The sequence below is a fragment of the Cydia fagiglandana genome, chromosome 16, assembly GCF_963556715.1.
Source record: "Cydia fagiglandana chromosome 16, ilCydFagi1.1, whole genome shotgun sequence".
Classification (NCBI taxonomy): Eukaryota; Metazoa; Arthropoda; class Insecta; order Lepidoptera; family Tortricidae; genus Cydia; species Cydia fagiglandana.
This window is the reverse complement of record NC_085947.1, coordinates 15795290-15813846: the sequence shown is the minus strand read 5'-3', so window position 1 is coordinate 15813846 and position 18557 is coordinate 15795290. Positions and strand designations below refer to the sequence as shown.

At 38.8% G+C, this 18557-nt stretch overlaps 2 protein-coding genes across 2 annotated transcripts in view; one reads left to right on the top strand and one right to left on the bottom strand.

Moving 5' to 3' along the window:
- Positions 1-18557, bottom strand: part of LOC134672115 (oxysterol-binding protein-related protein 9) — a 130465-nt gene that overhangs the window by 92325 nt on the left and 19583 nt on the right. The gene's annotated exons all lie outside the window — the stretch shown is intronic.
- The window catches only part of LOC134672095 (very long chain fatty acid elongase 7-like), a 40305-nt gene that overhangs the window by 2546 nt on the left and 19202 nt on the right, over positions 1-18557 (top strand). The window contains exons 2-3 of the mRNA XM_063530003.1: positions 6244-6434; positions 17790-18033. Coding sequence (XP_063386073.1) covers positions 6244-6434; positions 17790-18033 — 435 coding nt within the window. The remainder of the gene's footprint in view (positions 1-6243; positions 6435-17789; positions 18034-18557) is intronic.

The following is an 18557-nucleotide window of genomic DNA, read 5'->3' as shown; positions in this document are numbered from 1 at the left end:
ATCACAGTCCCAAAACACCGTAGCCATTAACTTAGAGGCCGACTTTTGCACTTTAAATTTCTTCGGCGGCCGTTCCCCCTTCTCAATCCACTGCATTGATTCGGACTTACACTCCGGGTCATACTGTCTGATCCATGTTTCATCGACAGTTACTATTCGGGAACAAACTTCGTCTATATTATCTTCGCACAAGTCTAAAAACGCCTGGGAAGTTTCAACACGACGTTCTTTATCGAAGGCAGTAAGCATTTTCGGCACCCAACGAGCACTAACTTTACTCATGTGCAAATGTTCGTGTAAAATTTCTCCGACTCGTTCTTTACTTATACCTAGGACCTCAGCTATTTGCCAAACCTTAATTCTTCTATCTTCCAATACCAACTTTTTGACTTTGGCTACGTTTTCTTCGGTCACTACCGATATTGGCCGCCCTGAGCGGGGGTCGTCTTCGATGGATTCCCGCCCGAGTTTAAATAAGCGACTCCACTTTTTGACTGTGGCATAAGAAGGCCCAGAAGCACCGTAAATAATAGCCATTTCCTCAAAAATACACTGCGGTGATTTTTCACTTTTTGTAAGGAACTTAATTACAGCACGATGCTCAATTTTCGTAATATTCGCTGGTAATTCACACATTATGTAGTTTCTAGTTGAATATCTCGAAACAGAATAATAAAAATCTGACATATTGTTTTCTTAATAATTTATTTTTAAATGGCCTTTCTAGCGGCCAGTATCATAAACACATATACAACCTCGAAATACCTTAGGCTTATAAGTTTTCAGACGTCCCTCGTACCAGTCGCTTTTCGGTGAAGGAAAACATCGTGAGGAAACCGGACTAATCCCAATAAGGCCTAGTTTACCCTCTGGGTTGGAAGGTCAGATGGCAGTCGCTTTCGTAAAAATTAGTGCCTACGTTAAATCATGGGATTAGTTGTCAAGCGGACCCCAGGCTCTCATGAGCCGTGGCGAAATGCCGGGATGACGCGAGGAAGACGAAGTACTAAAGCTCAAACAACAAGTACTTACAAGTATTTCTCAAAGGTTGACTAGAAGAGATCCCTTATCCTTATAGGGATAAGTTCGCCTTTGTACATATATATTTTGTTTCATTGTAATTTAACCTGTCTTATGAACAAAAAAGTGTTTACATACATACATACAAGTGTGTTGTGTGGTACTATAACTAAGTTGCTAAAGTTTTTTTTTGGAATAAAGAACTTTTACCCACTTATTCATAAAAATCTGCAGCCTCGTACGTTTGTACGACCTCTGTGAAATTTGTTCTCTTTCTAACAAATTCTAATATCAAAATGACAGATAGGGACAAACGATTATCAATGGCCTGTTAGATTTGACAGACGTTTATGAATATCGCTATAGTGATTCAGGTTGTCCTTATTGACTGGTACATAATGCCTTTTGGCGGAATCGTAGCCGCGGGGCATGCATTTGCATTAGTTTTGTTTTATTCGTCAACTAAGCCAATTCCAATAACTCAACTGCACTGCCATCAAATCCTATGTAAAAATGATGGTGTAGTTGCAGTAGACCTTTCCGAGAACTTTTCCAACTTTTTGGAAACATTCTGGAACTTGCACACCTAAGGTTTACTCGGGTAATTCCGAATTTCGGAATATTCCGAAAACGACTAATAGAGTCTGGCTAGCGAGTCGTGTCACAAGCTATTTTTTTTAATTCTTTATATGGCAACTTTTTTCCTATCAAATAAGCTGTCACTGTCAGTTTCAAGCTGTCATTTAATTTCATAGTAATTTTATTTCCAGGTGCGGTCTTTATTGAAATTCCCGCGTTTTTTTGTGCCACGACTCGCTGGCCAGACTCTATCTACCAATCGCGGCTACATTATTTGCTCTGGCAACACTCCCTATGACGCTCAAGTATCTCCCTCTCCGCGTCAGGCCTATAACCGCGAACATCGAAACTCGCAAACTGCGGGCATTTTTCTCTGTCACTGTAAAAGAGAAAGATTTGCGGATTTCGGTTTTCGCGGTAGCCCCTCAGTTGGCCCGGGACGCTAATGTAGCCGCGTTTGGTAGATATTAGTAATTTTCGGAATATTCCGAATTTCGGAATTACCCGAGTAAACCTTACATACAAATCTAATGCTGACTGTACTTTCTTCCATATCATTCTCAGGTCTTACTTTCAAACACTACACGGAACATGTAGGCAGGCTAACATCGCAGGCTGAATACAAACGAGGTAGAAAACGTACTTTATCAACCAACGCTGACACGCCTTTCTCTGTTTTGCAAGGAAACTTAGTCATATTTTAGGTCTAGATTAATCTTACAAAATCTAGGCACTTGCGGTTTCCGGGCTTAAGTCCGTTCACCAGATCAGATGCGCAGAAAATGTAAATCAGAAGATTGACTTGCTAGGCAAAATGAAAAATTAGATCAAGACCGACGAAAATTACATTTTGTCTCTTTCTTCATTAGTTTTTAGCTCTATGCCACTTGGGGTTAGTTTATTGGGGATAGTACCACTAGTGTATTGTTTAGTGTTGCAAGTGTAAATAAACTAGGTCGTTTAATGGAAATCTAGACGTGGTACGATTTAAAAGGTGGTACAATATACCAGACCGACGAATACGAGTATAGGTACCGACTTTGCCCTATAATATACACGATGATATAGGGCCTATATCATCGTGTAAACTTATACTACTTACAAGTTACAAGCGATTCAGACCCTATCCGCAGACCTGTATGAATGACATACGTGACATTACTAAGTAATGACATTACTATTGATTGACAGTGTAGTGATTTAATGACTGGCATGAAATGAAGTACCTACTTTGAAACTGGTACCAATTCTACGCAGCAAAAACGCTATTTTCTATTACAATTAAACTTTTGAGACAAACGTCTGCGCTATTATATTCTCATGCAAATTCCTTTCACCGTGTGGCAACATCTTCACAGTGTTGTAAACAATTCAATTTTTTAGAGTCCGATCTGAGATAAGAGGCATTAATACGATTACAAATAAGTCATTCTGATTGAATGCGTGAATAATATGAATGATGGCTGCATATTGCCTTAAAGATTGCAATTTGGAGTTTTTGTGCAATACATATATAAAAGAATTGTTTCATATCAAATGTTATTATGCTATCATAGTCTAATTTTTTATTGTTTATGTTCAGTGCTGTGTCAGAATCACAAGAAAATAATTATAAAAAAGATATGCGGAATTTGAGAAAACGTCGATTAAAAACGATCATTTATTTTTGACAAGGACCCTAAGACTTCAGTTGATTCAGTTCTACAACATTACCCTTCGTTATTTCTCGTCAAATTCCAAAATTACCAAGAACTTTCAACTACATTTAAATCCTTTCGTAACTTGCACAAAAATACGTAACAATTAAATCAGATCGCTTCCGCAATCACTACACAAATGAACGTGATCTTTTCGAAACTCATTCAAAACTGATGGATCGCGTCAATCCGTCAGTAATGTCAGTATCACGTCAGGTCATCAAGCTTCGCTCTGCTATTGTGCCTATTGTTTTCGATATTACGGTCACCGTTTGTTTCTTGACCATTTAAATGTAAGAACTGTTACGATATTTTAGATCGCTGAGATTGATATTTTAGATTTGCTACAAAAATATACGTTTGACATTTGTGATTATGACCAAACTTTATTTAACGATTAAAATGTAAATTTAAAAGGGGTCATCCATTAATTACATCACACGTTTAGGGGGAGGGAGGGGGTCAAGAAAATGTGACATATTGTGACATGGGGGAGGGGGGAGACACAAACTTTGTGACGTCACTTTAACTTCATCAGTTTATTCAAATTATTTTATTCGCTGTACATTTAAATAACAAGTTTTTAAAACGATAATCGTTTTTAACCGACTTCCAAATCCCAAAGGAGGAGGTTATCAATTCGGTTGTATGTTTTTTTTTATTTTTTTTATTATTTTTTTTTTTTTTTATGTTTGTTACTCCATATCTCCGTTATTACTGGACCGATTTTGAAAATTATTTTTTTGATTGTATGTATATGCATACAGATTGGTCCCGTTTTTGTCAAAATCCAGTTCTGATGATGGGATCCATGAGGAATCGACGGAACTCCTCAAATCTTAAAGGCATACATATGGTGATTTTTGTGTTTTTATCAACAAATCAAGCATATACATTCAAAAACATGACATTTGATGAAGTGGAACTGCTGATGATGATCAGAACGGAACTCTTCAACGACGCATAGTTCACCTTTGGCGATTTGTCCTCTTCGTTATGTTTGTTAAGCAAGTTAAGTTTTTAAGCCACAATTTTATCAAGCTTGAGTTCTGATGATGGGATCCATGAGAAATCGAGGGAACTCCTCAAATTTTAAAGGCATGCGTATAGAGATTTTTGTATTTTCATCAGAAAATCAAGCATTTTCATTAAAAACTGTCGCATTTGATGAAGTGGAACTGCTGATGATGATCAGAACGGAACTCTTCAACGACGCATAGTTCACGTTTGGCGATTTGTCCTCTTCGTTATGTTTGTTAAGCAAGTTTAGTTTTTAAGCCACATTTCTGTCAAGCTCGAGTTCTGATGAGGGGCTCCATAAGGAATCGAGGGAACTCCTCAAATCTTAAAGGCATACGTACATAATTTTTTGTATTTTCATCATAAAATCAAGCATTTACATTAAAAACTGTCGCATTTGACGAAGTGGAACTGCTGATGATGATCAGAACAGAACTCTTCAACGACGCATAGTACATGTTTGGTGATTTCGAATTTCGATTTTGACTTGGACTGGGACCCGGACTCATACCCGGATCCGGTTCGGACCCGGACTCGGACTCGGACTCGGACCCGGACTCGGACCCGGACTCGGACCCGGACTCGGACCCGGACCCGGACTTGGACCGGAACTCGGACCCGGACTCTGACTCAGAGACCCGGACCTTGACCCGGAAAACCACTATGATACCTAAACTAAATAAACCACTATGATTACCTACCATTAAATGTGGGTATGATGATGCCAAACCCCTCCCGCTCAAACTCCCGTACACCGCACCGCATGCGCCGTTAAGTGGGTTAGGTTAGGTTTGAACTGCGATCCTCACAGAACCGAACAAAAGTGGGTTAGGTTCGGTTAGAACTGCGAGTCTTACAGAAACGAAATGCTACTAGAAAAGTGGGTTTGATTAGGTTCGAACTGCGATCCTCACAGAACCGAACTGCTATCAGAGAAGTGGGTTAGGTTAGGCTAGATAACTACGACCCTTACGGAAACGAAATGCTACTAGAAAGTAGGTACTGGTTTTACCTCCTTTTCTACATAGTGCACCATCTACCATAATCTTTCACCGGGCCCCATAGAAGTCGGTTTTTTTTTCTTAAAAATTATTATTTGTTTAATTTTCTTTCCCAAGCAGTTTTGGGTTATAAAATTACTAATATTTATATCGTCAAAAATATTTTGATAAAATATTAATAATACTTAGGTACTTACTTAATTCGATTTGGCAATTTCGTAGAAAAAATGTGACGTCACACTAGGGGGAAGGGATTTGCCAAATGTGACCAAGTGTGACAAGGAGGGGGGGGGGGTCAAAAAACCTAGAAATTCGTGTGACGTAATTAATGGATGACCCCAAAGTGGAAAAATTACTGTCCTTGGGTGAGCATCGTTCGCAGACGTTTCTGCTTGTTAAAAATTAAGATTAAAATGTATATTATGATTATTATGTACCTACGCGACTGGTATGTCTTGATTTGAAAGTCTTCCCTCTTTCATGCAATACCTACAGATGAGATACTAGTATTATTTATTGTAAACTTCCTAAATATTGTACTTCAAGCCTAATTAATATTGCCTGGCTTGTACTACTGACACTTCGCCAGAGACAAATGACTTTCGCCATCTTGTTGGTTTATAAGGGCTGATTTAGACGGTGCGCGAACTCGCATGCGATTTTAGTTACATTGCGGACAATCAAGAGTGAACAGGCACCTTCTGGGCGAGCTCGCTCCATCGTAGGCCACGTCTACGCCTCGGCTAGTCTGTGGCCATGAGTAAGCCCATTCATAATAATAATAAAATTGCGGACAATGCGTTACGTCCAATCCAACCGACCGATCAAAACCCGCAATGTAATGAATCTCGCATGCGAGTTCGCACGCCGTCTAAATCAGCTTTAACAGACAATATAAGTTAAATACACCAAAATTCGCTTTTCAGATCCCCGCGTCCTAGACTGGCCGCTCATGGGCTCACCATGGCCTCTCTTCTTTATCATAACCACGTATCTGGCCGTCATCAAGATTATATTACCGGCCTATATGAAGAATAGGCCGCCTTATGAACTGCGAAGCATCATGAAGTGGTACAACGTGGTGCAAATTATCGCTAACGCCGTTGTTACTTGGGGGGTAAGTATTCTATCTTTGACATAATACCTTTAGTAGCCTTCATCGGAATAATCTTACTACTTCTTAGGGTTCCGTACCTCAAAAGGAAAAAACGGAACCCTTATGGCTTATACGATAACTCATGCGTCCGTCTGTCTGTCTGTCTGTCCGCTGTAACCGCTTTCTATCATGCAATCCGTAATATGTTTGCCATAAACTATAACGGATAATGACAATAATGATTTATTATCTTTCTAAAATAATTAAGAAGCTTATTTCCAAGCCTATCTTCAAAATCAATGCCTTATTGGCAATTTGCGTCCCACAGAGTCGTAAAGTCGGCGACATAATCTCATATTCCGGTCCCGCGGGCCGATCCGCTACTAAAATATATCAGAATAGATATCGACGAAGTTTCACACAAGACGGCTGGTATGTAATGTAAAATAACCTAGCCCGTGTATGAAGCTTCGATGACAATAGGTGGTATTTCTGCAATGTCCTGCCGCCAGAGTGCAGCACTAGCGCCTTTAGTAAACCATAGAGTAACGGTACCGTGTGGTGCCGGCATCAGAAAAGAATAGCACCACCCCATATCGTCCCGTGGGTGTCGTATAAGGCGACTAAGGGAAAACTGGCGACAGATATGCATATGAGCAAGGCTCGCCCGTATCCTTAGCGGGGTCCGTGCTCACTAGAGATGGGTAACTACCCGGGTAAATACCCGAGAGCGGGTATTTACCCGGTATATACCCGAGATTTACCTACCCGCGGGTAAATACGCGGGTATTTTCGTTTTTCTTCTAAATTTGATGTGTTTTATGGTATGTGAGTAAAAATAAGATTAATTTAAGTAATTTTTTATAATGCTACATAAAATGTATGTTCAAACTAATTACGAAAAGATTGATATGAGGTGAAGTTCGATTTTAACATATCAGTCCAATTATGAAAATCGTGTAAAATCATTCCCTGGCTTCCGGAAATGTTTAAAAACGCTTTTTATATACATTAGAAAGATGAAAATAAAGACTACTTATGAATGATAATAAAAAAAAATTATGCAGTGTCACAACTTGGGAAGCTCATAAGTCAAATACAGTTAGTTTTAGGACAAAAATGTATATAACCTTTTTTGTAGGAAATTCTGTCTACTTTAGTTTGTACATACAACACTTTTCGATATTAATGACAGATTCCAAGAAATATGAAAAAAATCACCTTTACCCCCCCTCCCCCCAACCACACCCCCCGCCGACCGAAGTTCGAATATGTATTATCAACATATAAGTACGATAATTTACTCAAATCTAAAAAAATACTCTAATCACGGCCTTTTTTTAAATATTTGTCAAAATTATACTTAAAATTCCTTAATTACAACTGCAGGTTTCACTAAACCATTTAATTTGAAATGACACACAATAATTACAACCATTAACTCGGTTTATATCTCCAATTTAACACAAATTGACATGTGCAACAAGAAATGAATCTACCCGTCCATTTGGGTAGATACGGGTAAATACCGGGTAGATGGGTATTTACCGGGTATTTACCTGGGTGGGTAAATTGGGTAAATACCCGCGACCCATCTCTAGTGCTCACAAGAGCTGTGCGCGCGCCACATCGAAAAAAAAAAACCATAGAGCAACTTATACATACTCTGCCTTAAACTGTTTTTTACAAGTTTTCACAGACAATAAAATATGACATTGGCGCATCAAGGCGGTTTGTTAACAAGGGCCTGCCAATAATTTGCTCAAATTGAATTTTTATAATCATTATTTAAAAAACTCAAGTTGTTTTAAGTTGTCCTACTTATCTCTGAATTTACTCAAATTAATCGACGCAATACCTCCTCGCGGTCATTGATTCGCACGACTTGGATAATTGAAAAAATCGAAAATCTTGGATAATCGAATGGCATAATCGAAAAAAAAACTTTTTTTTCAAGAAATTATAACTCCTTACACTTCCATGTGGGATAACCCCGGTCCCCATTTACGGACGGTTTGATAAAAATTACTACGACCTAAAAAATTACCTTGCCAACTTCTTGGTCTCTCAGCCACTTTCATTCTGGGCTAAGGGTATTGAAACTTTGCCTAGCAGATTACATGTTCTAGGTAATGATGGTGATTATATTGTCGATTAATTGTTTCAATAAATAATTATTACAAAAAAAAATTGTTTTATTCCAAAGTGGGAAAATAATTATGCAACAACCTAATAGATAAATTGCTCGAGTGGAGACCACGGACTAGCAAGCGCAGCGTAGGACGTCCACCCACAAGATGGACAGACGACCTTGTTAAGGTCGCCGGAAGATGCTGGATGCGGGTCGCTTCCAACCGGCAGGTATGGAGGTCCAAGGGGGAGGCCTATGTTCAGCAGTGGACGTCTTATGGATGAGATGATGACTAGATAAATACGAGAATATACTCATAAGACGCTTAACCCTTATCTTGGCAAGGCTCAAAATATCTTAAATATAAACATTTTTTTAGTTTTTTGTCACCTATGGAGCATACTAGACTATTAAAAATAAGAAAAAAAATCCAGGATTTTCCAGTTTCGGAAAATCATATGTATCATATTTGATACAATGCCAATAAATCGACAAAATAGTTACCTACTTTTTAGAAGAAAAATTAAGATTTTAATAAAAATAAAACATGTAATGCAACAGAAATTAGCATTTACTACTAATTAAACGCTATCTAAAGCATCAGATGACTATTAAACCTGTAAAAATAAATTATATCTACGAAATTACGAATACCTGATCACATGGGCGGAAAATTAGATCCCGTAAAGTTTCAAAAAAGTCGCCAGCAAAAAGTTGGGTAAAATATGAAAAGTAAACAAATAATTAAATGGGGCCATTTTTTGCCAAACACAATTTTTTCCGTGCTACGGGCTACGGCGTAGCAATAATGCTACAGCGTACGAATATATAGTTAAATAACATCTAGTACTTAAAAAAATCAAAGTTTAATAACTAAATAATACGACAACTAATATTAAATAATTGAAGCATGTTTTGTAACCCCACAAAAATAACAAAGTAAAAAAACATGTAAAAATATTTTGTAAATGTAAATGTATTAAAATGTATTAAATGTAATACAATCCTTTCGATATGTACATTTCTGAGTTCTCGGCAGTGTATCAAATATAACCTCTAGCCGCCCAGAGACCTATAAAAAGGTCTCCTGTTTCATTCTAATTTGAACTTTGTGATGACAAAATAAAATTTCATTTTGCTTGGCAACGTTTGACGTATGGGCGGCTAGAGGATAATACATAACAGTTTCATGTAAGGTTCTGTGTATCAAATGTTTTTAAATTCGAAGGCATTGTAAATATGTATGCACTAAGAGACAGTAAAGATATCAAAATGTAGATTATGGAAACATATATACTAACATAAGAAATAAATGCAAAACTTCCAGTACGAACCGAAATCTATTGTTTCCGCGGCGCCATGTTGATTATAACTAATTAATTTACAATGACACTCGTGTCAATTATTTTTTTCTATAAGTAAGGAGGGTAGCTCGACATATTGATGGCAGAATTATTGTGTTAGGTAATAAAGTGAACCTGCTAGATTTTTTTAAGTTCCATGTATCACGGGTGTTACGATGCCAAGATAAGGGTTAACTAGCTATACCTAACAAGTGCGTACTTTAAGGTTCACTTTAGCAACATACATAATGATGGGTTCTACGAAGAAGCGCTTGTAAACTATCAGTCGTATTAGCTCAATGGCAGCAGTAACGTACAATAATCATCATCAATTACGCCACGCATTCAGGTACTAGTGTAATGGCCTGTTATAAGACAGTGTAAATATTAGATGTCTATGGATGTGGACAGGAAAACTCACCTTATCACATAGTATAATAAGGTCGTGATTGAAATCATAGGAACAGTAAGATTCGGTATCCTCGAGAAATACATGTCGAATGAACGTATCTTAGTTTTGATAATTTGAAGCATTAGAGGTACGTAGGTATGATGTCGATCGCTAAAACACCGGACAAGTGCGAGTCAGACTCGCCCACCGAGGGTTCCGTACTTTTTAGTATTCGTTGTTACAGCGGCAACAGCAATACATCATCTGTGAAAATTTCAACTGTCCAGCTATCACGGTTCATAAGATACAGAATGGTGACAGACAGATAGACGGACAGTGGAGTCTATCTGTCTGTCACCATTCTGTATCTTATGAACCGTGATAGCTGGACAGTTGAAATTTTCACAGATGATGTATTTCTGTAGCGTAATAGGGTCCCGTTTTTACACTTCGGGTACGAAACCCTAAAAATGAGCAATATAAGGTACTAAAACGTCTATCCATAATAGTCATTACCAGTGACCCCCGCTAACCCGCGATACATTATCTGTATTATGTTATAAAAGCAAGCAAGTAAAATAAGACCCATTATATCACCCAAGAACGAGCGTCGGAAAGATAATAGACCATCAACTATACTGAACTGCTTATAGGTAGTCCTTATCTCATCGAATTAAGGTTCAGGAATGGTCAATTTACTGTGTCCATTATAATAGACATATTAAGCACGGCTATTAGGTACTCTGAACGTTTGTTAACTGTGAAGTGCATGTCAGTTCTTCGGTTTGCATGTTAATACAGGGTGATTCATGAAATGTGAGCAGGACTAATCCTGCATACTCAGTAACTGATAATTGATCGATCACCGTCGTATTTATGTGAAACAACCACACTTTTTCCTATTTTTTAACTTTTTGGTGAGGGCAAATTTAATTCTCTACATGCAATAATGGTCACCCTACAAGACTTAATTAATAAACATAAAACCTCTTTAACCGTAATGACAGCATTTTGATTGCGAAGAAAATAAACTGTCAACTTGAGTGAGATACGAGTTTTCAAAAGTAACCAGACTGTGATGACAGTGTTAACATTCAATTTGACACACAATATCGGTAGTTTAGTATTCTAATTTTACGGTGACCATGCATGCGGTAAATAAATTAATTACTTACCCTTTTTTTTAACACGACTAGAAAATTAACGTTAACCTCACTAATACTGATACGAAACAGTTGCTTATAATTTACGAAATGCGCAGTGTTAGTCCTGCTCACGTTTCCTGAATCACCCTGTAGAGTGTATAGACTATTCTTATCCGTGAGACAGAAATAACAGGTTAAAATGTCAAAGGTAAAACTAAATCGACGATACCAGTATATGTGTCGGCGACCGATCGTAAGATCAGGCAGATCGTAATGTTCCTGTGTAATATTTTGACGATAGTCACATTAAACCAATATATAGGTAGGATAGGTTCGTTAGGTTGCTTCAGATGCCCGAAGGGCAAACTGCCCAGAAATAGAAGCCCCGCGTAGCGGGGCTCCGTCGACTCAGGGCACGATTCAAAGATTTTCACGTTTCACGATATGCCTAGGAATTTCACGATACGCCTGATCTTACGATCGGCCGCCGACATATGCATTGTCTGTGTTCAATCGATTAAGTCAATCGAATCCAAGTTTAATTTTCAATTTCAAAATGATTTAAGATAGGAAAACTTAAGAACCTAAAATAAGCCTAAAACCCGGCAAATTTACTTAATTCATTAAAATAGATATTTTAATTTGATTTGATTATAATTTGGCTTTGGAATACCCAACTGGCGTGAAGTGGCGCAGAATAGGGCAGAAAGGCGCTCTCTTGTGTCAGAGGCCAAGATCCTCTTTGGGTCACTGAGCCAGTGATGTATGTATGTATAATTTGGCTGTTTCATACATTTTGGCTGGCCCATTTACTATGGGAGGGTAATTTTTTTTCAGGATTTCGGGGTTGGTTCCATAGTAAAAGTTGCTCAGTATAACCCCAAAACCTCCCTGGCAACGGGAATGCACTTATTTTTGCCACTGTTCCATTAAGCCTATTCAGCTTAACAACGAATAATCTCATGTCATGTTAATTTTCCCGATATCGGGTAACCGGAAGTCCGCTGCCGGAACATACGTCATTTTCATATTCACCGTGAAATATGAACTTTGAAAACATACAGTATTAAGCCTCGTTAAATATTTACGGTCAGTGTGCTCGCCTCTTAACGCCCACGTCACCTCTGTGCGTACAGTCAGCAGCAGAAGTTGCTAAGCGGGCCAGGTGTTCAAAATGATCTTGACGCGACTTTATTGGTAAGAGAGTAAGAGCGTGTCAAGGTAATATTGAACACCTCGCCCGCTTAGCAACTTCTGCTGCTGACTGTTCGATGGTTGCGCTTTTGTCGTGTTATCGTGGCTGTCAGGTTAAGCCATCCCACACTAGCGTATTAGTTATTCTGTGCTAGCGACTCCCGAGCGTCCGCGTCTAGCCAACTCTTTGGCTGCTGCTCGAGGCAATGGCGCAATTGCGCAGCGACGCAATTTTCCATAGCGCTGACTCCGACGCTCAAAAGGCGCTAGTGTGAGGGTGGCGTCGGGGTCTCCTTAAGTGCGAGAGTGATGCATAACGCAATACACAAACGCGCAATTATATTGCTACAGAAGAGCATCTTTAAACAAGACACGAGAAAACATTCATCTCGTAACATCTAAATCCAAATCTAGATAATGCCAAATAATTCCTTTAAAACTATTTTCAATTTTAAAATTTTGAAAATCCGCGTGTAAATCCGTTCAGAAGTAGTTTTTGAGTTTATCGCGAACATACATACAAACGACCGGTCTGGCCTAGTGGATAGTGATCCTGCCTATGAAGCCGAAGGTCCCGGGTTCGAATCCTGGTAAGGGCATTTATTTGTATGATGATACAGATATTTGTTCCTGAGTCATGGTTGTTTTCTATGCATTTAAGTATTTACACATTATATATATCGTTGTCTGAGTACCCACAACACAAGCCTTCTTGAGCTTACCGTGGGGCTTAGTCAATTTGTGTAAGAAATGTCCTGTAATATTTATTTATTAAAAAGAAAAACAGACAGACGCGGCGCGGCGGGGAACTTTGTTTTATTATGTGTTAACTAGGTTTGGAGCGTATAGTTGAGAAATATTTGACTTTTTTTCTTAAATACGTTTTTGTGTCAGTAGTGGGCGTACAATTAATTTCCTTTGAGATCTTCCCCGTCGTTTTTCGGGTACATTATTGACGGGCCGTACAAAGCTGTACATCTTACAAAAGCACAAAGATCCCACCCGCGCCGGGCTTTGTACGGATCTTATTGACAGCGAAGGTTCTGAAGCCTTTGCGAAATGGAATACTTTCAACATAATTAGAGACACTAGTTCAGTCAGCAGCAGAAGTTGCTAAGCGGGCCAGGTGTTCGAAATGATTTTGACGCAACTCTATTGTTAAGAGAATAAGAGCGTGTCAATGTAATTTTGAACACCTCGCCCGCTTAGCAACTTCTACTGCTGACTGTTCAACAATGCTTTATAGTTCAATCGACATGTTTCATTCATTCATTCATTTATTCCTTTATAAAACATAGTTTTACATGTCAATGATAACATGACATGTTTTCTGATATACATATCTGTAATACAGTTCCTTTATAGTGTGATTGAATGGCGGAAAGAATTTCCGTGACCACAGCTGGTGCGACTTAGCTGAAACGTCGGAATTAAAGGTAAAAACAATGAAATTATATCGCGGTAGACCCGTTTGTGTAGTTAAATATGTTAAAAAAACTTCTTAATTAATGATTAAACGAATAAATTCTATATCTGGTTTAATTTACTGTATTGGATTTACAAACGTATAATAAAAGCACTTCGCTATCTCCATCTGCAATCGGCAACGGACGCCAACGTCTGTGTTTACAAAACAAACCATTGTCACGGCGATGCGGTTATCGGCTTCTATTTTTATCTGTCTGTGACATGACGGTGACTTCAAAGGGAATTGTTTATCGAGCTTCGCAGTTCAGGTGGGGCTTTGTTTTGTATTAAATTAATTTGTTTTGTATGTATTGTATGTACTTCTTGTACGCAAGTGAATGATGAAATGACGGGCGACAGAGAGGTGTGGAAGAGAAAGACATGCTGCGCCGGCCCCAAGTGAATGGGACAAGGGCAAGAGAATATGACGGTGACTTCAAAGGGAATTGTTTATCGAGCTTCGCAGTTCAGGTGGGTGGGGCTTTGTTTTGTATGAAATTAATTTGTTTTGTATGTATTGTATGTACCTACTTCTTGTACGCAAGTGAATGATGAAATGACGGGCGACAGAGAGGTGTGGAAGACAAGGAAGAAATGACATGCTGCGCCGACCCCAAGTGAATGGGACAAGGGCAAGAGAATGATGATGTATTGAATTGTATTGTATGTACTTCTAAAGAAGTAAAGATCTAGTTCTAGTGGGTGGGGCTTTGTTTTGTATGAAATTTATTTGTTTTTGTATGTACAATTGCTTCTAAAGACCTTTGCTACAAATGGCATGCGATTTTATATAATTGCTGGCTGAATAGGAGCCACGAATTCAATCGATTAATCAAATACCGTTAATGGATTGCAAATCGCTTGCGATTATTGGTGACGTCGCAAAGGCAATTTTTTTTACATTGGCAGGTTTAAATTGTGTTCCGTTTTTAGGGTTCCGTACCCAAAGGGTAAAAACGGGACCCTATTACTAAGACTACTGTCCGTCTATCTCCAGGCTGTATCTCATGGACCGTGATAGCTAGACAGTTGAAATTTTAACAAATATATACTAAAAAGTACGGAACCCTCGGTGGGCGAATCCGACTCGCACTTGTCCGGTTTTTTTAACCACATTGAATTTCAGGAATTGGTCGTAGACAGCTGATTCATGTTTGGTAGAGAATTATTTTTTTTACATTAATGTTCGACATGTTATGCAATAATTAGCAGTATGTGTATGTAATATTCCTATTCCATCTATGATAAATGATAATAAAGGAGTTCACAATCTTTAAGTAACCACGTAAACTTGGGTAAAATTTTCCTTTACCCTATTGTTACGAACAGAGTTGAAGTATCAAAAATTCTGTAACATTTCTCAACTGGTATAAATGCTAAAAGTCTAGACCGGGAATTGCATAAGTAACAGACCGCTAATTTAATCAGTCACAGTGACTCAATAGGATGTAACCAACCCGTAGCCGCGAGTCGTGTGTGCTGAATTAAGTTAAAAGCCGTTGTACGAAAGCTATGATTCAACTCTGACACGGACAGCGTAGAATAGGTTAAGTACGTTTACCCACAGTCACCGAATAAATAATAGTACTAGGTACAGAAGACTCAAATAAAAAGCTCAGAAATAAGAGAAAAAACCAAGATCGTAGATGCCCTAGAACACTGCATAAACATGAAGTGGAAATGGGCAGGACATGTAGCTAGGCTACCTTATACAAGGTGGACGAAGAGAACGACGCTCTGGAAAGGACCACCAGGCAAACGCAGACAAGGGCGACCACAGGCAAGATGGATAGAGGACATAACAAAGCACGTCTCTAGCAACTGGCACACCGAGGCTCTTCAAGACAGAGAGAGCTGGCGCAAACTGGGAGAGGCCTTTACTCACGAGGAGGTCCGCTCATTCAAATAAAAAGTATAGATATAAATTGTATTATGTAAATATAAAAAATAAGTTATTTGTAACCTTAGTTTGTAAACTTTAGTTAGTAATGAGTTGGAATAAAAGGCTTTTTTATTTTTATTTTATTTATTTATTTACGTTTACCCACAGTCACCGAATAAATAATAGTACTAGGTACAGAAGACTCACACTCTAACAAAACGCGTCTGTCACGATCAGCACAGATATGGGCGCTAGGTCACAGAATAAATAATAGTACTACCGTACAGAAAGGAAGCTTCCTACAAAACCGAAGTTTGACAGCGGTTCAGGGTCGAATCATACTATCCCTTTCTAATATATGGCACTATCCCTTTCGGCTATTTAGGGTTGTCAAAATTTAAGTGATTATCTTATCTGTGGTCGTGCACGCAAAAGGAAGTCAAGTGGTGCCAACCCTAAAAATTGCTCGGAGCAATGCTGAGCCGAGCGGAGCCGAGTTAGGCCGAAGTCAGGAGCTTCGCACCCCTGGCTAGGTGGAGACAGTGCCCGCGCGGCTTATGGCAAACCCCAAAATTGGGGTCGAACGGATGTACTTTTAGCTACCTGTAGCAAAGCGACGAAATCGCGGAGTGAGCCACGCCTGCCACAGTGGATGAACATAGCGCTAAGCAAAAAAATTGTCTGTGACGGACGGACAGACAGACGCACAAGTTAGTTAAATTTTCTCTCAGATTCGAATTAAATAAATAATTGAAAAAACTACTGAAATAGAAAGGTCATGGACTGTTTGATTAAAAAAATGGCGTGAGATGCATCAAAGTGGTCTGGTTTGTAGTAAAATAATGCCTATAAATAGTGACCGCGACAGGAAAACAAGGCGTTTTCTATTACTACTTACAAGTATTTGAAAATGCTTCATTATGTAGGAAGTAGTCTGTAATTTAAGCACAGTCGAGCGATCCGTCTAATGCATTCCGAACGATTACCTAAAGGGAATTAATTAAATTGCTGAAGATGGCTGACTACAAAGGTTTACTAATGAACATTGTTCTGATTCAGAAGTTGTTTATTCAGGCTCTGCGGTATTTCTATAGGTAGTGGTGGAATATTTAAAAACTTATAGTTTTTTTTTTTGTATTAGAAAGAACTTGAAAGAAGTCAAGCGATCTTGATATGTCTTTTAATTGAAAAAAGCTTTTTAAAAATCAGTAACTAATATTTATGAAATCAGAAGAATATAAATGATCGTGTTAGATTCATAATTTTACATATTTGCCGTAACTTATTTTAAAAACGTGTTTTTCAAATAAAAGACACATCAAGATTGTTTACCTTTTTTCTAATGCTAAACGAACTATAGTATTGTTCAAGGATACTTTATTTGTACTGCAATCTTCTTTATTTTGTTGGAAATCGTCATGTACTTTTGACTGCTATATTCTCGACGGTGGTTATTTTTGGAAACCGTCATTTCCTTTTGATCATTAGCAGTACTTAAATGTAATCAATTTACTGTAATGAATGGACGCGTTCACTCGATATGGAAGAAATTATCCCGGTTATTGCACTAATTTCGTCCAGATACAGAGGTCATGGCAAAAAAGTTGTCAAATACCGCACTGCTAGTTGTGCTTGTGCAAACAGCGACAGCAACATTCCTAAATGGACCGATGTGGCCCTTATTACAAGAGGCATAAGGTCCACCTATGTACAGTTAGCAGTGTGGGCGATGGTGCATACAACACATGTGCCAGCGTAAAAAAGACTACAATAAAGAGGCAGTAACATTTAGTTGATATTTTACATGGACCCTCTTCTTCCAGATTATGACCTCCGGCTGGACAACGACCTACCACTTCGGCTGCGTGCTCCCCGACTACTCCCTCAACCCTGAACCGCTAAGGATGCTCCGGTTCCTATGGTGGACCATCATATTGAAGCTCCTGGAGTTGCTGGAGACGGTGTTCTTCCTCATGAGGAAGAAGGATGGGCAGGCGTCGTTCTTGCATGTCTACCATCATTGTAGCTCGCTCACTATTATTTGGGCCGCGACCAAATATGTTGGGGGTAAGTAAAATAAGGCTGGACGCTCGATCGGGATAAAGACCGTGATTATCTTTTGTATTGTTTTCGAACTCCCGATATTTCGAGGCAGTTACATGCATCTTGTTCACGGGTAACTGAAGGTCGGGTGGGAGCTCGAAAACAATATAAAAGGTAATCACGGTCCATATCCCGGTCGATATAAGTCTAGTGAAACTAGGGAATGCTCCCGGTACTGAGTTTGTATGGCGAGCAACAGGAATTCCCGGTTCCAATACTGTGTTTGTATAGAAAGCCAGTACCGGGAGCACTCCCTAAGTGAAACTAACCAGGAATCATTTAAAACTGTTATTAAAATATTGCCGTTTTTCCACTGAGACGGAGAGCAGAGGACGAGTTTTCCATGAGAGACGTGCGGGCATAGGAATCCACCATAATCCAGCAAAGCAGAGAAGAGATTTGGATTACAACCCATTGGTATTGGTAGTGACCATTGTATTGAAAAATACATAAAGAAGATCCGACTAATTATCAAACTATTCCTTTTT